At 38.8% G+C, this 22,249-nt stretch overlaps 1 protein-coding gene across 10 annotated transcripts in view; it reads right to left on the bottom strand.

Annotated features, from left to right (window-relative positions):
- DMD (dystrophin) overlaps positions 1–22,249 on the bottom strand; it is a 1,046,893-nt gene that overhangs the window by 924,193 nt on the left and 100,451 nt on the right. The window contains exon 1 of one of the 10 annotated variants that reach the window (XM_064706859.1): positions 3,014–3,287. The exons of the other annotated variants lie outside the window; for them this stretch is intronic. Coding sequence (XP_064562929.1) covers positions 3,014–3,032 — 19 coding nt within the window. The 5' untranslated portion in view covers positions 3,033–3,287. Of the gene's footprint in view, positions 1–3,013; positions 3,288–22,249 lie in introns of those variants that run through there. 10 annotated transcript variants of the gene reach the window in all.

Here is a 22,249-nt window from a genome sequence, read left to right as displayed (position 1 = left end):
TAGAGCAGCCTGATAAATAGAAATATCATTATAAAAGATACAATCCTACAACATTTATTCAAATACTTTTAGATATTTCTCGCAGTTCTGGGTTTCTGTAGATTCTCCCAAGTGACTCTTCCAGGTACACAACACACAATCAACTTTAGAATTTCTGATGATGAATTCTCATCAATTTAAATGCCCCCTAGAATGTATGTTTCATTTTCCACAGAGTTAAGGAGTTGTATGTGACTATGTGATTGGTATTTTCTGTAACTACTCACACAACTGTGTTTCCATCAGTTGGAAAAACTTTGAGCTTACTCATACAAGTATTCTAATAATTCTAATATATTCTAATAATATATGGGGGCCTTTCTCACCTTCCCAATTCAATTATTCAAGTTAGGAAGGTAATCTACTAATGCACCTGCAGTTCTGGAAACAAGATATCAACGCTGATTTCTTGTTCATGCTTGCTGGCTGAAAGAGCTTATTGCCCTCTATTGCCCGGATATTTGAGCCTAGTAAGTCTACCCAGGTAATATCAGCAGGCTCCACAGCACAGCAGTAGTTAAGTAAGGCAAATATTCTCCCAAGCAAATTTTTATATTTCCTTTTTCTACTTATTGAAACCTTAGAATGCAATTTGCATTCAAAAAATCAATAAGCAATTACTTTCTATTTGAAAAACCTAAAGTCTTTATGCATTCATTGTTAAAAAGGAACCAAGAGCCCAATCAAAGTCCATGCAACTACATGGAAAAATTTTATCCCTTTTTAATATCCAGTTTCCCTTTTGGATGTTTATAATTGGTTGCATACCCAGAGTTCTAAAAGGAGAATGAACAACTGTGTCAACCCAGTTAATGGCAGCTTTGGAAATATTCACATGGGAAAAATACTTCCCATGCAGCCAAAAAAGAAAAGTAAAAAACAATCCTTAACCTCTTGAGCCATTAATTTCACTGCTGTTGAATAAATAGTTCTCTGTTGCTTTTGCTGAGATGCCAGGCAGCCACATTACCTTTGATCTATTTCTGTTCAAGTTACATAGAGAAGTGTCTGAAACAATGATAATGTGCACTGTTGATCCAGGAACAGTAGTAGATTACATAGCAAGATATATCTTATTGGCTAAAAATAGAGTTGTGCAGACAGGATGTTCTGAAGAGCAGCACAGAGCATGGGATGCTCTCACTGTTAAAAGCTGAATGATTTTTATGGTATTTATGAGCCCTGATTCAATTTGTTGTTTGCTCATTTGATATATCACTCTTCACAAAGTAAGAGCTATATGGAAGAACAATAAACATGCTATTTCATGCTGCAAAACAGCCAGATTTCGTTTTGAAATACAAGTAATCTCATAGACAGAAAGTATTTGTTCTTTTATGAGTTATTTTTTAAAGTTTTTAAGAGGCTACAGTCAAATCTCAGTATAAAAGGACACACACTCACCTACCCAGATGAGATTGTTTTCCTACTCAGATTTCTCTAATGTATCATGATCAATGAACAAGAAGATCAGCTTAATTGTCCTAACTGCATATTTTATGAGCTGTGACAAGTTTGTTATAACTCATTTGCTCCAAACTTTTCTTTCGAGATTGTGAGAGTACCAAGAGATAAACTCAGCAATGTCAACAAGCTTGGTGGCATAGTTCAAGCTGTGAAGGTTCAATAAATAGGTCTGTAAACATTGCAAATCAACAAAGCTTTTGATGAAATGTCAAGCAAGGCAGAGCTTAGCTATATTCAGCTCAGCTTGAACTCATAAACCATTAACTGGCCTCTGTAGTTTCCACAGAAATATGTGTTATGAATAAAGCACAAATGTTGAAATAGAAATAAAAACAAAACCTTTTTTTTTCTTTAAGAGACAAGAATAACTAAAGCTATTTAATAACAGAAAATGGTATTTTCATCACCCCAATAAAGACAGATTTATAAAAAAAAGATAATATGTAAATGCTACACATTCTTATAATGGAGCAACCATTATTTTGTGCCTTCAAGTCAGGAAAGGATGCAAAACATAGAAATAGAAGACAAAACTAATTTTGAAATACCCTGAAGATATTTCAACTTTGAACCATGGCAAAAATCTGGTTTTTCCTGCATGAGACATAGAATATTGTTTGCTTCAGAGAAAACACATATTTTCCCCTTCATTTTTAGGAGGAAGAATAGAGTAAAACTTGTTACAATGCATCAAGGTATCTATTTATAACAGAAAACATGTGGGTTTTTTTTTTTTTCACTCAAGTGGAGCATTATATTACATATATACAGCCAAATATTCTCTCAAGACCTATTTCCAAAAGTCTTGTAAGTTATGAAGTTACTTTAGCTACTTTTCAGCAGCAATCCTCTGTAGACATGTCCATGCAATTATCCTAGACTGAATGCAAGGTTGTTTTTGCCCGATGGCCCAGTTTCCAAGCTATTTCTATATCATCAGCTGAGTAATTCATTTGACCATGTCCAAATTTGTTTGCAGTAAACTTTGCATCTTTCTACTGCCTTTAAAATGATACAGTCATTTAGCAAAACAAATGCTTTTTGATCAGCTAACATCTATTACCCACAACTGTGCCAACCCACTTGTATTGCCACTGAACTCATTGCACTTTCCCCTCCCATCAGCGGGGCAGAAAAAAACAAACAAATCTGTTTAACCTAATCAGAGACTTACCACACACAAAAGTTTGTTTGTTTCCCTCTCTTTATTAACACCCTGTTGATACTCTCCACGCGGGGTTGGACCAGATTTAAAAATAAAAGTTATGCAAGGCGCGGCTTTGGGGCAGAAGGGAGCGGATGCTCCGGCGGGTCGCGGTCAGCCGCCTCCCACAGCCCCGTCTGCCCTCGGAGCCCTGGCAGAGGAGCTCCCCCGAGCCCCCAGCGCAGCAGCACCCCAAAATCCCGGCAGGCAGCCGACTGACCTAAATGCCGTCCTTAGGCTCGCGTTCCTGCTGCTCTTCACTCTTTTGAACAGTCCTTGCACTCATTTACAGCCGGTACTCACCCGAGGCATCCCCAGGCATTGCCGGCACTGCGGTGTCTCGCTACCTTCGTGGGGAAGCGGTCAGTGGATTTCCCCGTGGGCACTTCTCGCTAACACATTCTCCAAAGTAGGAGAAACCTGGAGGGAGACTCATTGCCAGGTGCAGGTAAGGCACGCCTGCAATCACCCTCCAGTTTCACGGGCACAAAAAGAGCACCCCCTTTCTCAGAAGCCGACGGGAGAATTACAGCCAATTTTGTTTGCTCAAACAGCAGCGAGGTGCTCTCCCACGGTACACAAGCGGCGTGTGCTGCGCTCCCTCCCTCCTCGCTGGAATGGTTTCTCCCTCCACAGGCTCAATCTACCTGATTATGTTCTCTCCTAATCAGTAATCTCAGTCTCCCCAGCAGTGGCGGCCCTCCTCGCTCACTGGGCTTTCTGGAGGGCGAGCTGCAGGAGCAGGGCAGCAGCACTCCGGGGACACAGGCAAAGGTAGAAACATTTTGGAAGCACTTTTGTTTCTGTCTGCTTTTTGTTTGAACACTGGAGTTCAGCCTTCGCCTGTCTGAGAGAGAGATTATGCTTCCTGCTTTTACAATCCTATTCAAATAAGCTTAAAGTCCCTAAGAAAAAAAGGCTACCTACTTCATCCAGCAGGAACTGCTTTTCAATGCAGTCTTTTTCTGCTTTTGTTTTGTTTTGTTTTTTTTTTTTTTGTGTATCCTTTCTCTAAAACCAGCTTGTATCTCTTTCAAATGTAAAAGTATGTATGCATCTGCTGTATATTCTTCCCTAGCCCCAGTCAGCAAATAAAGTAGAAAAGGTATCATTTCCTTCCCCTCCTGTTTCTTCTTTTGTAAACTAAAAGACAGAAGGATCACACATATTGCCACAACTAACTTCAATATAATCTGTTTTTCAACAAGCACACTTGCTGTAAATCTGAAAGGGTTTTTTGGGTTTTGTTTTTCTGTTTGTTGATTTTATTTTTTTTTCTTATTTTAATAAGTAGGGAGGATGGGACAAAAGATGGACAAAAGATGGACAAAAGAATTTTTCTCTTTTTGACCTGATTATTCCAGTTAACCTGATCATTACGTTATTAACTGTTATTCTCCTAATCCCAGTTTAGAGACAATATCAGAATTAATTAAAAACTTCCTTTAGCAGTTAATAGGATAGGCTAAAAAACATTTGTGGAGAGAAAGCAATGGGAAAAGCATGGATCAAGGGACAATTTACACCAGAATTTTAAGCAGGCTGTAGAGCACAGTTAGGCTGTGGTCTGTCAGACACAGCCACATAAAACCATGACAGCAAAAGCAGGAGATGTGAACTAGGAAATGCATAGGACCACACCATTCCAGGACAGTTTGGCACATGTTTAAACACCTTGAATATCTCCAAAGTCTGGTGATTTAATAGCTAAGCAAAATTGCCTTTTGTAGGCAGTGTAAATAGATACATCTTGGAACCTGTATTCAAAAAAATGATATGAATTAGTATTACTTTGACGTCAGACCCAATTTAAAACGAATTATCACAAACTATACAGCAGTCTCCTAACAAAAACTAAAGCTTTGTATTTGTCATCCAAAGAAACAGCATCTCTTCATTCACTGTAACAACCCATTCAACTGAAACTTGAGGTCATTTTGTGTCTGATTCAGGGTTGAACACTGAATCGAGACTTACCATCTTCTACAACAACAGTCTAGAAGGTTACCTAAAAGTAATTTTCAGTTAAACTTATTAGATTAAACTTCTAGAACTTCTGAGTTGGTTATGGGAGGTCAACAGCTAAAACATGTTAATTGAATGTATAATAGAGCATCTAGGTGTGTTCTCCTTGCCATTAACAGGATGGGGAATGCCTCAATGCCTACAGCAGAGCTGAGCACACCTCACACCAGAATATGGAGTTGCCACACTTCTGGAAGGTTCAGAAATGCTATTTCAAGCCTCTTTTATGATCAAAACAGGTCATGTGTTTTCTTTCTCCTGTTATTCAAACAAAATTCAGCAGAAACTGTGCATGACTGAACACAAGCACTAGCATAACACAGTAAAGTTAATAAGGAATTAGAAATTGGGTTGCTATAAACATCTCCACAATATAGGTATTTACTCATTGTAACCCTGATAACAGGAAAACCTCTGTTGCAACCATGTCTTGGAGAAACAGGCAGCCTAGAAAGACAGGACCACAATGTCTGTTCCCAAGACCTTAAAAACCTTGACAAACATGACATACACATGAAAAACCCCTCCTGTTCCTGCCCCTCCTGTTCCCCTCACAAGAAGCTGTGACTGCACTGAGGTCTCCCCTCAGTCTCCTCCAGGCTGAACAGACCAAGGGCCCTCAGCCCCTCCTCACACGGCTTCCCATCAAGGCCCTTCTCCATCCTCACTGCCCTCCTTTGAATGTTCTCTAACAGCCGAATGTCTTTTCTGCATTGTGGCACCCAAAACTGCCCCCAGCACTCAAGGTGAGGCCCCCCCAGAGCAAAGCAGGACAATCCCCTCCTTTGCGTGGCTGGCCATGCTGTTCCTGATGCCCCCAGGACAGGGATGTCCCTCCTGGCTGCCAGGGCCCTGCTGGCTCACACCCAACTTTCCATCAACCAGGAACTCCAGGTCCCTTTCCCTGGTGCTGCTTTCCAGCCTCTCATTCCCCAGTCTGTCTGTACATCCAGAGTTGCCCCATCCCAGGTGCAGAATCCAGGATTTTCCCTTGTTGAGTTTCACATGGTTGGTGACTGCCCAGGCCTGTCATACATCGAGGTCTCTCTGCAGGGGCTCCCTGCCTTTGAGGGAATCAGCAGCTCCTCCCAGTTCTGTACCACCTGCAAACTTGCTCAGTGTCCCTTCCAGTCTGGTGATCAAGTCCTTTATGAAGATGTTGAAGAGCACAGGGCCAAGGATGGACCCCTACAGAACCCATTAGTGACAGGTCACTATGGAGAGTCACATCTAAGGGACACCAACTCTTAAACACCCATCCATCACAGGGGCTGGAATAACTGCCCAGAGCTCTCCAGGACCATCCCTCCTACCCTACCCAAATGCCTTCACCAGCTTCTCACCTTGCCCACCAGAGTCTCTTCCTTCTTCCCATGCTGCTGAAGCTTCTATGTCCACCACCACCAAAAGGGGTTGACATGGGGAAGGAGAGTATTATATGGAGCAGCTGTGCTATATATCCGCCGAGGAACCAGCAGCTGGGAATTCAGCCAATGAAAAGTAAATGCCATGTGGGTGGTTTGGTATCAGAGCAGAGACCTTGTTTATCTTTGTCTGCCTAAATAATTTAGAACACAAGAAAGATACTTTCATGTTTTTGAAAGACCAAAAAAAACCACCCAGTATATACAGAGTATAAGTAGTCCTTATAAATTGCTTGTTGAGAATGAGCCTTCTATGAGGAAACCTGCTATGCTCTTCTGCAGCTGAGAGCTGTTACTACTGAATGAGCTTTATGCAGAGAGATACATGTTTTCCTCACTGAAAAGCTATTTGATAATCTGGGATTAGAAAAAGAATAGCTAGAGGGAAAAATAAAACAAAAAACAAACAAATAAACAAGCAAAAAAAACACCCTCAAACAAAAACAAAAAGACTTTCAGAAAGAATAATTTCATAAAACAACAGAGAATTGTGATTTTGCTGAGGTCAAAGGCAAAACTTCACTAGAAATTGATGTTGCTTCATGATCTAAAGTCAACATCTGCTCTATTTAGTGTCACGTTACAGAGGAACAGAGTTGTTCATTTGTGCTGGGCTCAAGAGGTCTCACTGAACATTCAGAGCATGTCCTTTTATTTTCCTATAAATGTAGACACATAAACCTATTCTGTATGATCCTATATTTTCTCACAGTTTTGTATACTTTAAGTATATATATATAGATTGTGTGTGTGGGTATACAGAATTTTAATGGATTCTTATATTTCAAGGTTTAGAATGGGTGTAGATATATTTTTGACTCACACATTTTTCATCAAACTGCTTCCCCATTTTTGTACTTCTGTCTCACCCTTTTTCATGCCTGTGCTATCAAGTCATAACAGCCTACCAAGCAATCACACAGCTTTTAAAAGTGTTTTCTTGAAAGTTAATAGTTATAATTATATTTTGATTTTTTTTCCAAAAAGAAAGGTATGAGAGGAGAAAAATAAGATCATTACAGCTATATCATACTTGCAGGCCTGAAAACATCTCAAATGAGGCAAAAATATATATCTCCTTACATCAAGTGGCAGCAATTTTTCCATTTTCAATTCCTTTATGCATTCACAGCTTGGACTTCCTGATGATATTCTATGTAAGACTAACCCAAATGTGTCTATTCAGTCTAATGTCTTGTTTGAGATAGTAAAGGAATGCCTCATTAGGTAAGGAAATCAAAGGTGTAAGTTTTGCCACACAGTTTTAATAAAGCATAAAAAGACAACCTATCTGTTGGAAAGGTTTTTATGCATCCTGAGTTGGATGATGACAAGTGCTATGTGTCAGTGAGCCATTACTGCACTGCCCACTGTAATCTGTCTGAAAAGGAATGTATAGATACATGAGAAATGAATCTGAATCAGGAAAGCTTCCCTGAGTAATATACCTAAAAATTTAAAGTGCAATAAAGATGTGTTAGCTGCTAATTCCTTCCAAAATTACTTCACCATTATAATGATATGCATTCTGACTCAGTTTCTCAGAATTGTTCAAGGACTGCTGTGACTGTAGCAGTATGATGGCTACTTGTTTGAATGGAGATAAAAAGCAGTTTCTGCCCTGGAAGACTATACATACAGAATTTAAACTGCACACATAGGCACTGAAGATATTATCAGATATAGCATAACGTACTGAAGCTTGTCCAATTTTCAGCCAGCATTGTGATAAAGTAAAAGAAACATTATTAAATCCTTATCTTCATGCAAACCCTCTCTCAAAGACCAATCAGACTTCCCAGGGTACTGAACTACCAAAGAAGTCAACCTTATCTACAGAAAACTGTCAGAAAATCTTGAGATCCAAATGCTGTTTGCTGGATGTAATGATTTCTGATAATTTTATAAACTGCAGTTTCACTGAGATTTGTAATCACAATTTTCTGGAAAATTACGGTTTTTTGGAGTTTGGATAATGTCCTAATTAGGCAAACTATACAGTAAGAATTACAAAAATTATTCCAGCCTCTGCTTTCTCTTGTGAGGTTTTTCTGTTGCCATCTCTGGCAGAGATCTCCAGACTTCTGCAGGGTAGTCCCTATTGTCACTCTCTTCTCCCGCTCCTCATTTCCTTCCTTAACTTTGGATCCAGTTGCATTTATTTTTCCCTCTCAGCACTGTAGGGAAGCTTCCAAGTGAAGCCAACACCTTGACCTCTGCAGGCCCTGAGGGATCTGCACTGCTCTGTCCTTCACTCTCTGCCTCTGCACTGCTTTCCTCTGCCCAGTGTCCCCAGCAGCCATCAGGAACAGGGTTTTGAGCACTCCCAGACTATGTCAGGGTTTGATTTCAACTGAATGGCTTTGGCAAGGTGTTAACCAGATGAAGATGGGCCTGTGCTGGACACATCCTTGGGAAGCCTTGATGGCTGGGTCTCCTTTTCCAGAACTCCTCACATTTCTCAGGAAAGAGAAGCAAGCTGTAAATCCAGTACAATTGAATTATGAAAAGAAATTATTTTCCCCTAAAATGCAGCATATAACTTTTTTTCCCTGTATGTCTTTGGAAATACAGACCCCATATTTTCCTTCCTGATTTTTGGTCTTTTTTTCTTCTTCTAATCTTCTGACTCTATTAATTTGCCTAAACATCTTGTTTATTTTATATTCCCATTGTATGGTGCGCTTTTACCTTAATAAAATTATCATGTTTACAAGACAATTAGAGCTAACATTTATATCCAGTTTTTAGTAAGGTTTATTTGGTCAAACCTACTTATTAAAGAAGGGAAAAGATACAGAAACAGAAAATAACATTTACATCAGGAAATGTGTGTTTACTTCAGTATATATTCTGGTTTTCTTTGACTAATGTCATGACTGGTCCCACAACTGTGCCAAGAGTGTAAAAAAGAAAAATGAAACTGTAAACAAAACATAAAAACCAAAATGAAAATAAAACAAAAAAGATCCCCAAAACCAAAATTACAGACACACAAAAAGTAGTGAGTGACATCTCCAGCAGCACATTACTGACTTATTCTGGAGCACTTGTTTGGTACTAAATCACAGCTTGTCTTGACCATTTTTTTCTGTGTTGTCTCTCTCAGGTATGAGGATTGCTCATCTTGTGAAACCTTATATGGTCACATTTGCAGCAATAGTTCTAGTCTGCAGTAAACCAAACCCTTCTTAACATACATCTCACTGATAAGGCCTAATTCAATTAAACTGACCATTACGATCAGTGTAAATTGAATTGCTCTCTTGGAATTCCTGATAATTGCTTGACAGACCAATAAATATAGGGTTTCCAAACAGAATGAGTTATGGTGCTCAATAATGTCCCTACTTACTGCTCCCCTCCCTTACTCCCAACCTTCATAATGTCACAGGAATTACACAATAATTTGCTCTAGAGTGCTTGTCAGAGATCTGTTGTTTTGATCCCAATTAATTAAACATTCCTGAGTCTGCACGCACAAAGAAAGTAGCAAATGTTCAGAATGATAACGCAAACTGACATAACATCTAAGGCATGGACTGAAAAATACACAAAAAATTCATCACTTCAGTTGCAATTACATAAAAAGTAATGCAGACACTGAATCCACAGTCAGAAGAGCTCATGAAAGAACACAAACAGATCATCTGCAATATGAAACTTTTTTTTTCTTCTTGCTTTTGTTTTTGTTTGTGGTTTTGGTTTTTGGGTGGGATTTTTTTTTTTGGTTAATTTTTTGGTTGTGGTTTTTTTTTTTTTTTTTTTTTTTTTTTTTTTTTTTTTTTTTTTTTCTGTCCAAAGGATTGGAGCAGTTATTTTTATACTACAGAAGCTGCAGCTTCAATACTGGGCTCAGTTTTGGACCTCTCCCTACAAGAAAGACATTGAGGCACTGCAGCCTGTCCAGAGAATGACAATGGAACTGGACAAGGGTCTGAAGCACACATCTGATGAGGAGCAACTGAGGTTGTTTAGCCCGGAGGAAAGGATGCTCAGGGGGTTGTAGTGAGGTGGAACTGGTCTTTTCTCTCAGGCAACAAGAAGAAACAGCCTCAGCCTGTGCCAGGGAGGATTTAGATTGGATGTTAGGAAAAATTTCCTCACAGAAAGATTTGTAAAGCATTGGATTTAACTTCCCAGGGGAGTGGTGGAGTCACTGTCCACAGAACCAGTCAAAAATGTGTGGATATGGCACTTATGGACATGGTTTAATGTTAAACATGGTGGTGGTCCTAGTTTGAGGATTGGACTTGGTAATCTTGTAGACCTTTTCCAGCCTTAACCATTCTATGATTCTAGGAATGATTACTTCCAATTTGTTGAATACTAGTTATCTTTAAAAATAAATTGAATCTATGGAATTATGCATATAGTAATGAATTCTATCATTTTCACAATCATTGAGACTTTGATCCTATGCTGTGACTCTTCTGATTTAGCTGGACCTCCCCAATAGCAAAAGACAAAGTTCGAAACATGTCTTATTTTGACCAATTTTGATTGCTTGCTATTTTATCCAGGCTAAGACAGAGTCAACAGGAAATTACTGTCTGGAAAGATCCATGTGGAAAGAACTCAGTAATAATGGGCAGCCATTACAGCAAAAGAAAGTACATAATGATAGCAAGAGGAAGCTGGACTTATTCAGAGTAACAACTATACATTTTTAAGTGTGAATAATTCCAAAGAAATATTTCTGTTTCTGTTGTTCTCTCCAGATCTTTAAGTCATGATCCAACTGATTCCCGAAAGAAAAGTTGTAACTCAAAACTATGTGTGCAGTACCAGAGCTACAGGAAATGTTAGAGGAAAGTCACTCTAATCCTAATGGTCCCTTTGAACCCTGAGGAATCAGCTCCATTGCAGTTTTCACTTGACCTTGGTTCTTGTCTTTACTTCTCTGCATATTCAATGAATTACCAGAACAGTTGTTATATAATTTCTAAATAGCCTAAGACTGAGAGAGGTTCATCTAATCTTCAAGTTGAATTTTACTCTAATTAACAAAGTCTCACTTTTTTTGACACAGTTTTAGACTAAGAAGCAGGATTTTGGAGTTATCAGCTGGAGTAAGCACATTTGAAAACAGACAGCCAAACATCAAAAGCCTAAAATTTTATTATGAGACACTCTTTTTTTTATGGAGTTTTTCTGACAATACTGTAATTGTCAAATGTATCTACTCTTGGAAGTATCTTTATTAATCCTTTATGAAATGTGGTAATGTCTCATCAAATGTGACTTCTGAGATAACTTCTGCACATATAGTGCAATTAAGGTAGAGCAAAATAAACAACTAATAGAAGGAGCTTCAGTTTCATAGCCATTTTGAGCTTAAACTAGAATATATGTGCACATAATTGTACTCTTGGGATTTAAGACATGCCTACAGCTGGATTTTTTTTTTGGTGGAATGTTTTTGAAGGTAAGAACTGTTAATACTTCCCTCTCCAGCCTTACGGGCAGTTCTGCAAACCCTTAAGCAAATAGAAAACAAACAGAGGTAGATATACGACAACTTGATAAATTGTTAATCATACACAAATATTTCAGAGCTTCTTTTTTTTGGTTTTTTCATTGATCGACAATAACAAGAATGTCTAAAAGTAAAGAGGGCAATCTTGCATTTTATTTTTTAAAAGCAAGATGAGATTGTAGCCGTGAATGGACACATAAATCTTCACTAGTAAGTAGGTCAAAAGGTGTGAAGAAAGTTTCCAATCACAACTGCTGCAATGCTGACAGCAGTTCCTGGGGTTGAACTTTCTGCTTGAAAACTGCACTGAGAATTAACAAAATAGAGCTTTTTTCTTGTCTATTCATTTTGTTCTCTGCTTCTCCATTCCATTCTTGAGCAGCTCTTTTTTCCCTTGCTGGGGAGGGATGGCATTTGCTGCCCAATGCTGCCCACTCAGCAGGCTGGTGCTGCAGAGAGGAGGAGTGACCTGGGAGCAGGGGGCAATTCCATGGCCCTGCCAGCTGTGAACCACTCCATGTTTCCCTCTTTCATACCTGTGCTCTGCTGGCACAGGCAGTGTAGATATTGGTGACTTCAGGGGGATGGGGGGATGTTCTAATTCAGTGGGGACAGGAATTGATCATTTCTGCACTCACATATTTCTCTTTTTACCTAAATTTTAACAGCGTCAGAGCACTCAGGCAAACAAATGAATTGCATAATTGCACAGCTTCCTCTCATTAAAGAAGCAGGATTTTTTTGGTCCCTCTTACCCATTTCAGTATACCCTTTACCTTCCAACCTGTACATGAACTGCAGGTTATCACTCTCCATAAAACAAAAGCTTTGTACTTGTACTCTGTACACAGCACTTTGCACTACACTTACATTGAATGGCAAATGGAAGAGAAAATGTCATTTTAACTAGAAACAAACTTCCTCAAAGATCTCCAAGAATACCAAATGATGCCCTTTTAAGTAGATCAATGCTTAGTGTACTGTAGCTGTCAAAAATCCCACCTATTTCAAGACAGCTCTTACTGAAATAAATACACCAGGCATTAAAGAATATTAGCATCTAAGAGCTTCTCTTTTCCCAAGAGCTATCAAGTATTGACTAGGTAAGAAAATAACAAAAGAAGAAAAAAAAATATAGGCACTTACTAAGGCATATATTGCAGAGATTTCTTAGGTTCCTTTGGCAGACTGAGCATTAACTATCAATAACTTGCCTTAAAAAACAAGGCAGGGGGAAAACCTCCTCTTCCTCCCTGTATAACCTGACTGCTTAGTGCTGAAGAGAACAGAGGGGTAGCATTTACATTTTCCTTGGAATGAAACCATTCTCTTCCTAATTGATTTTTGAAAAACAATACATAGAAATATCAAAATGAAAAGGTTTGGTTAGTTCAAACATAGTTTGCTTTCTCCTTGGAGGTAGAGACAGGATCCCCTTGGAACTTGGAAGCTGTCCTACCTTTCAAGCCTTGTTGAAACAGTTGCACCTCGACAAATTTTGGTGTTGTATTTTTTTTGTTGGTTTGTTTGTTTTTTCCCCACAAAGCACTTTCCTTGGACTAATGTTGCCATGGTGTCATTTTTTTTTTAATCAGCAAATCTCCGCATCAATATTTTTTAAACAAAACTGACAACGTTGTCACTGTCTAGTGCTTGAGGATGGTGACAACAGGGTTGAGTGTTTATGGGTAAGAATCAGGAGAAGGCCACCAAGGCAGAAATCCTGTTGTGAGTCTGTTGTAGACCACCCACATGGGATGAATAGACAAATGAACTATGCTATAAACAGCTGAGAGACGTCTCAGAATTGCTAACCTTTGTTCTCATGTTATCCATCTGATGGAAATACAGAAATGCAGCAGAGAGGAAGCAGTCCAGGAGCTTCCTGGGCTGCATGGAAGAGAACTTCCAGCCAGTGAGGGAGTCAGCTAGGGGAGATGCTCCACTGGACATGTTATTTGGGAACAGAGAGGGAAAGTGTGGTGGCTGTTTAGGAAACAACAAACAGGAAATTTTAGTCAGCAGAACTGATACCTTAGAGAGAGCAAACTTCAGCTGTTTAGGAGCCTGGTTCACAGAGGCAGTCCTGAAGGGTAAGGCAGTCCTGGAAAGACTGAGGAATGGAGTCACCTCAGAGTCGTGGATGGACACCAGCAGTCCCCCTTGAGTCTCCTCTAGCTGAAAACCCCCAATTTCCTCAGCTGCTCCTCATGTCACATTGTCTAGACCTTTCACCAGCTTCATTGCCATTCTCTGGACATGATCCAGCAACTCAATGTCTTGAAGCAAGAGGCTCATAATAAAAACATCTCTGTATTATCAGCTTTGTTTTCAGTACAAATCCCAACCACAGCCCCATATGAGCCACTGTGATGAAAATTGACTTTACCCCAGCCAAAGCCAGAACAGGATGTTTTCCAGCCTAAATGATTTTGTAATTTGCATCACTGTTAAAAACCTGTGAAGCATTTTTTGATTGCCTAATTTGTATCTTTCTAAGCATTCGTAATATTTCATATGTAATTATATTTGCTTGATATCCACTTGATAGTTAGGAGTGACTTGCTGATCAATGGTCTGACAAATATTCTAAAACTACACTTACTGATAAGAAAGTTACTATCAACACTGTGTGAGTGAATAAAATAAATATGGACCAATCATATAGCAGATTTACCTGCCTGAGACAGATACTAAGGCAAAAAATCTTTAAAACCCCTCACATCCTACCTACTGAGAGGAGAAAGAACACCTTTAACTGTGCTGCCATTCAGTGAGATCTTCACAGGCTACAGAGATGGGTGGAGAGAAAACTAATGAGGTTCAACAAGGGCCAGTGTAGGGTCCTGCACCTGGGGAGGAACAAGCCCCAAGCACCAGCACAGGCTGGGGCTGACCTGCAAGTCTTGGTGGGTGACAAACTGAGCCTGAGCTGCCAGTGTGCCCCTGGGGCCAGAAGAGGCACTGGGATCGTGGGGTGCACTGGAAGAGTGTGGGCAGCGGGTCAGGGAGGGGATCCCGTCCCTCTGCTCAGCCCTGCAGAGGCCACACCTGCAGTGCTGCTGTGTGCAGGTCTGGGCTCCTCGGTACAGGAGAGACAGGGAGCTGTTGGAGATGGCCCAGCACAGGCCACAGAGATAAGGAGAGATCTGGAGCATCTCTCTTGTGAGGAGAGACTGCGGGAGCTGGGCATGTTCCATCTGGAGAGGAGAAGACTGAGAGGGGGTCTCATCAATGCATATAATATCTCAAAAGCAGGTACCAAGAGGATGTGCCAGACTCTTCGTGAAGAGGAGCAATGGCCATAAACCAAGGCACAAGGAGTTCTACCTCAACATGAGGAAGAATATCTTTGTATTGATTGTGGCAGGCCACTGGAATAGGCTCCCCAGGGAGGTCATTGAGTGTCCCTCTCCAGAGACATCCCAAACCCACCTGGATGCATTCCTGTGTCACCTGTTCTAGTTCACCCTGTCTTTGCAGTCGGATTGGGTGATCTCCAGAGGTCCTTTACAACTCTAACAATTCTGTGATTCTGTGATCTCAGCTTGTTCATCTATTCTGTGTGTCACAGCAATTGTAGCACATGTGAGATTATAGTTATACCTTAAACTATTGCATTAAAGTGCATATCGGATGTGACATACATCTAAAAAAAGTCTGAATTTACAACAGCTGGTTATATAATATATCAGTTGCAGATACAGTACTACCTGAAGTTATTTCTCCACTTCATTTTTCTCATGGAATTTGTTTGGTTATATAGCCCCAGTCAGAGGCTTTCAAATGTAAAGGTAAATGGAAAATGGAACAAAACGAATCATGAGTTTGTGAAAAGAAGATTGCACTAGATTAACCTGATATCCTCCTCTGAGAGGATAACTGAACTTCTAGACAAAGAAGTGAAATGGATTTAGTCTCTCTGAATGTCAGCATTTGACAGTTCCTCAAGTGCCTAAGCCCCATCTGACTGGAATTCACCAGCTGAAGGTAGCTACAAAAAAGGCAAGTTTAATGGAAGTCAAGCCTGAGAAAAATATGCCAATAAAAAATGGTTGCATTTATAGGCCTTTATACTTTCTACCAAAAAGTTTCAAACTTAGTTTTTAGGGTGTTTTCAATGATGTAGCATCCATCTTTGCTGTCAGGCATTTTTATAACTGAAACATGCATTTTCTTCTGACAAAATTCCTTCTCCAATTCAAATTCTTTATTGCAAAATCCATTAATGCTTGTCATCAGCTTGTCAGCTGCTAAAAACCAAGCTTTTACAGCAATCAGTCAATGTCTTGAAATCAATTATGGGCAATCTAAAAATATTTCAAATTAAATGGATCATTATTACTTAGTCCAATTACTTCAACTGATTTTATTAAAGATTAAAAATTATTTGGTGAAATTTGAATTCAATTTCATTTAATTTTCTTTTTTTTTACATAAACAACTGGTTATTAAATTTTTTGGGAAGGCAAAAGTGAACTTTTAGCTCAGTTGCCAATTTCATTACTAAAACCTTTCTCTCCAAGGTTGAGATACACACAGGAGTGACACAAAGATATTCATTGCAGTCCAATAGACATATGAAGAGAGTAAGGAGATCACCAAAAGTTTAACTTGGACTTTTTTTTTCAATTTTTCACTTTGTTTCTCCTTGCTAGAACATATCTGAGATAGCTGTATTATACCACAAATGTGATTAACTAACAGACAAACCTATGAGATCCTCTTTCAATAATTAGATTTTTTTTTTTTGGTGGTAGCTGCTAAGTTCACCCAGTCCTCTCAGATCCATCTGGAAATTAATCTCCACAAGGCATTTTTATTAGTAATGAAATAAAAAGTAAAGTTCCATAAAACATTCACAAGTAACATTGACTCTCTTTGAAAAGCGGCTATGGAGAGCAAGTTCCTACATCAGTTATTTTACCTCTTGAGCACAAAAGATTTAAAACTTTATGCTTAAAAACCTGTTGAGGAGGAAGTCAGTTTAAAATATATCACTTACCCCCCACCACAAAAACTGACCATTCCATCTTTATCCAGGCACAACTCTCCTTGATGTTATGGGAAACACTTTACAAAGGCTGCATGATCAGCTTCTTGCAGAAAAAAAATAAGAAAGGCTGTCTACAGAGTGCTGTCAAACATTTACCCATGCAAAAAAATATCTGTTACATCTTCTATGCCATGAAATATATAAAGCTACACCTTCTGCTTTCTCTTCCACTATACAGCCAATAATTAATCACATGGAGTTTTTCCTTTCTTTTCCTTAAAATTCTACATAAGTATTTCCTTTTAATTTGGCCCTTACTGCTAAGAAATATATAGCAATTTATTACAACTATAAAAAATAAATAAAATATAAAATTATTTCTTAAGGTACAATTTAAAAGCACAAGGTTTACATTTCCTTTCATATCCTAATATTTATTTATCACTTTAAGCAAAACCTGTTATTTTTCTTGTTACAGTAACAAAAACAAGCATTAGTTAAGGATTGCCTATGGTAGTAAGAATGAAATTCACTAAAAATTGACAAAAGCTGGTGAAGCAATCAGTCTCCACACTGCTGAAGTCATTCTTCCTCAGGACAGTCAGCATTCACTTTTTAAAACAAAAATTTGTTTTAAAAATAAGCTATGAAGAAATCCTACATTACACTGCCATCCTGGAGCTCTGAAGCAGGAGGAATACGATTTTGTAAAAAGCTGGAACTGGAAAGAACTAAATAATTAATAAATTGTGAAGTTCCCCAGACTCCGTGCTTGGTCAGTTGTCCAATCCAGCTGTAAAACCTAATACTCTGTAGTCAATTTAATTTTTGGCAACAAGGTTTCCTGTTTGCAGAATGAAAAACTGATTTATGCAGCTTGAGCTCTGGTTCAGAAAATAAAATCTGTAAATGAAGTTTAATGTGGGATTCAGTCTGGGCTTCAGCTGGAAGTTGGAGTTCCATCAGGAGCTAACCTTTCCCTGTTTGTCTCCACCTGTGGCACAGAGCTGCTCTCCATCAGAAGCAGCTGAGGCCTGGCCCAGAGCTGATTCAAGTCAGCAAAACTCTTCTCTCTGGCTTAAACAAACTCAGGTGTGGATCAGTTATAGCCATTGCTAAAGGTCATGCTGTAGTTTACACATGACTGAAAGGATTACTTCTAATTAATTTTTTGGTACCTCAGAATGCAGCATTTTCCCCAGATAATAAATATCATAAAACTGGATTTATTTCAAAGCATACTGTATGCTTTTGCCCATTTGTCTTTCTTGCATCGACTTTCTCCTGTGATTTATTATATACTACTTCCAAGACTAATTGCATTATGAAAATGGCTAGATTTCTATTCAATGTCTATTTTCCCATTATACATGGGCTGGGTTTTTGTTTTGTTTTGTTTTGTTTTCATTCAGCAGAAATACACAAACATTAACTGCTAGTTTCAGCTAACTTTGGAATTTGGTTTAAGAAAAATAAAAATTAATGATACTGCCTTAAAATTGCTTCTGTTTGGTCAAAATTTATGTGGAAATTCTACGAGTTAGGGTTTTTGTGAGATTAGGATGGTATTTTTCGCTGGTCTAAGATCACACTAGGGAGGACTGACATGAGACCTGAAAAAAGAAAGAATTTCCTTGCCTGAAGTTGGTAGTCACCTTATGCATAAAGGTTTGGGTGAGTTCCAAAGTTGCTCTGCCATCTACATCAATTTATGTGGAATGAGTGCATTAACTTGCAATTGTGTGGTATTTTTAATTTAAGTATAAATTGAAAATATTTTTACTGTTTTCATAACTGTTCTTTGGTTCTATAAACATTTTGATTTTTTCCCTCTCTTTTTGCCTATGTTAAATCTAAGACAGAATCACTACTTTATTGCTTAATTTTGTCAACACATTTTATGAAGTTCTTAAATACTTTTTCCCCTACCTTACTGCAATCTGGTGACATTAACAGTGAAGTTCATGAGGTTTGTCTTCACTGCTACATAAACTGCTAACAATGTTTGCTTTTAACATCCTTGATTTCTTGCTTAATTAATCTGCTGTTATAAGTTGAATGTTAGGCTTCCTAACATTGCTGGAACTGAATGCTCTGAATCACCCCTATTTGCTACAGTCCTTTCCCTCACAAACAATGTTTTCAAGATCCTCCACCTATTTTGGATGCAGTGAATTGTGCTGTGTGTAACAGTTTGTACTGAAGAACTGTTTATGTTTAGTACCCTCTCTTCAATGCTTAGATTCATCATATGTAAGGGACAAAAAAGCCTGGTTTGTTTACATTTGTGAGTCTGAATGCAAACCATTTATTGCTTTATGAACACAATATCCTCCAAGGAGTATCACACACAGTTTGTACATCCTTGAGACTTTGCCTTTTGCATGTTGAATTTTGTCAGTTGAAATAAGCATAAAATCATACACAGCCATAAATGGCTTCATCTGTTGTTGATCTTGGGAGTCCCTCACAATCTGCTTTCCCCAGCAACAACTTGGGATTTAGGTAACCACACCTGTAGGAAATTAATTAGCATGATGCAGACTTTGGATACTCGGATTGGTATACTTAATTTCTCTTCCTTTTAAACTTCAAATGTCATCTTTCATTCTCAAGAGCAAATGATAAACAGGTTCTTTTTTCTCCCTTATATTAAATCCTGTTCTTCACTCTCTTTTAAGCAGATTTGGTAGTGTTTTGCTTTTTTCTCTTTTTTTTTTTTTTTTTAATAATGGGAAACAAGGTCTAGTTGGAAATAAATCACAATCAAAACTCTTTCAAGCACAGAACCACACAAACAGTGGGAGTGATGTGACTAAATGCAGGCCAGCATCCATTTCTGACTAGTCACTCAAGGCTCCACTTTTAGCCGGTGGAGAGGAACAAGCTCAGGACTAATCACACTTTGTAACTCTGTGTTTGACATGGTCATCTGGTTTGCCTTTACAAACAAGCCTCCATAATTTCAGTCTAACATCACAGAATATCACAAGATTGCAGCACATTCTGAGTTGGAAAGGACCCACAGGGATCATTGAGTCCATCTCTTACGTGAAAGACCAGACATAAAGAGAATAATTTCCTGGAAGTGTCTTTGAAAGGCTTATTTCTCTCCAATGAATGGAAGCATGATGCATCTGCTTTGGAGATATGGATATGTATTACAGACATCTAAAGTTAGACAAAGTCCATTCCACCTCATCTATTGGATAGCAGCAAAGATTATCAAAAGGATTTAAGAGCAGAGTGTGCTCAAACAACCTCCCCCTTCTATCCAAATGCCTCCAGTGCCTGCAGTGAGGGACTCCCTGTGCCCCTGGCACTGTGTACCATTAACCTTTGTGTTGTCTGTGTGACTCCTCTCAGTTACTTTTTAATACCATCTATAATTTGTCTTCTGAAGCCTTCCATGGCAATAAATCCCACACCTTAGTCATGTGGGGGAGATGAAAAAGCAAAAACTCAGTTCCCACTGTTCTCCACCTGTTGCTCAATTATTGCTTTTAAGAGTCTTGCCATTCCAGTGTGATGGGAAAAGCAGACTCTACAAATCCTTGTGCTCTAAAGGCAGGGAAGGCCTCTCCCAGCATTCTCTGTGTGCACAGACTCTGCTGCTTTCCATTCCGAGAGGTAGGAATACTTCATCAGGTCTCTGTGCAGAATAATAATGAAATTTAATTTGGGAATTCTCCATTAAATGCTGCTCTACACCGTAAATTAGGTTCTCTTGTTAAACACCTAATTTGTAGTATTGAGTCACCATGTCCTGAAGGCAGCAGCACCTGAAAGCGTATAAAATTGGATGAAAAGTGAAAGATAGAAATAAATAGGATGAAAGATGGCCTAAACCAGGCAGAATTTCCTTGGCTAAATTATAAAAATTACCTCCATTACTCACACTTCATTAAATGAACATTCTGATCATGTCCCCTCAACTCAGTCAAGGGGGTGAGAATATGATGTGTGTGACACATGCATTCCTTCAGCACAGACAGCCAGTGACTATATTCTTGTTTCATAGGAATTTTCCTCAGGATACAGAAGTTTTGGCTTCCCCACTTCCCCTGAGTTTGTGTGGTCAAATGAAATTCAGCCTTTTTGCACTGCTTGGACAGACAGAAGGTCTGCAGTCTAATACAATATCCAGCAAAGTACTCCAGAGACACTCCTTCATAAGAGAAGTTGTTGCAAGCAAGTCCTTCATTAAAGACTGAAAAGTTTCTGTGAAACTTCCGAGGAACCCAAGCCATTTTCAGCAGAAAACTGTTCTGCTGGAATATTTCAAACCACTTTTACAATAACATGCACTTCACCCTGTATGTGTAGGATTCATTACAGCAGGGATTAAAATGACAGCCTAGTGTCATGTGAGGCAGGGGGATTTGAGACTGAGAGCAGTAGGTGGACACTAGGTCAGCTGAATTGTACTTACTGCTGAGTTACAGTAATACATATAGCTTTGGAATAAAGGGACGTGAGGATTAAGGGCTATCTTTCAGAGAGATTTTGAAATATTACAGATCTTATCACACAGAAAATCTGAAAATGGACTCATTGGGAAATGTATGAGTAGTGGAAAAACAGCAAAGCACAAATAAAAAGTAAGAATTCTTCAAAAGTCGTCATAAAACCCCATCACACTCATACAGCACAGATGTTGCACAAATGATAAGCAGATGTTTTTTATGTAGACTAAATTCTAAATGATCCCACTGTTATCAATCAACATCCTTCAAATCAATTCAGTGGAAATGATAGTAAATGAAGAAGAAATTAATGGGAAAACAAAAAATCAGTTCATGCATGTAAAGGGTTAAACTATACCACAGAAAAATATTTGTAGACATGACATGATAAAATCCCTAAAATTACATTTCAAATTTAAAAGCCACAATATTGAGGGTCTAGCACAGGAAATCCAGAGGAATATTCTAAGAGGGCATGAATAATTCATGGCTTCTGAAGCACACAAGAGACAGATGATCCCAGAAAAACGAGGTATCCAGGTGTGCTCCTGTCAAGTGCAGTGACATGAGCACAGTGTAAATCTGCTGGAGAGAAGCATAGGCTCATCTCCATCCCACCAAGACACACTGTGATCTGGCTTCCAAAAGATGTGTTCCTGTTTTCATATCAAAAGGATGAAAAGCCCAGAGAAGGGGACTAGCAAATAAAATGCCTTAAACATTCACAGAACAGAAAATGCTCCCTGGCTCCTGCATGTAATAAAATTGACCTTAAAATGTTTGCCTGGTGAGAAATAAAAAAACACCTAAATCATAACCACCCTTGCTTCTTCAATTTTGTGTATCGCACTACATTTGCTCTCCCTTTCCCTCCCTGATATGTACCTTCAGTGATATATTGTTCAAAAGTGTGGTAGTAACTCTTTTATCAGGAAAATATTCATCTTTGCTACATTACTTAGTTTCTGCTCCTCATCATCAGGGTTTAAATATAAATTTGGTTCCTATTGAAAAATAACGGAATTGAAAATTACAGAGATTCCAAGATCACTTTTAATGAGAAAATACTAACATGCCATAATATCTTTCAGGTGATACACCTGACAGCCAGATGTAAAGCTCAAAATAGATCTGTGCCTTGCAGGTTGT

Source organism: Zonotrichia leucophrys, chromosome 1 (assembly GCF_028769735.1).
Source record: "Zonotrichia leucophrys gambelii isolate GWCS_2022_RI chromosome 1, RI_Zleu_2.0, whole genome shotgun sequence".
NCBI classification, from domain to species: Eukaryota; Metazoa; Chordata; class Aves; order Passeriformes; family Passerellidae; genus Zonotrichia; species Zonotrichia leucophrys.
This window is presented reverse-complemented; position numbering and strand designations above follow the sequence as displayed.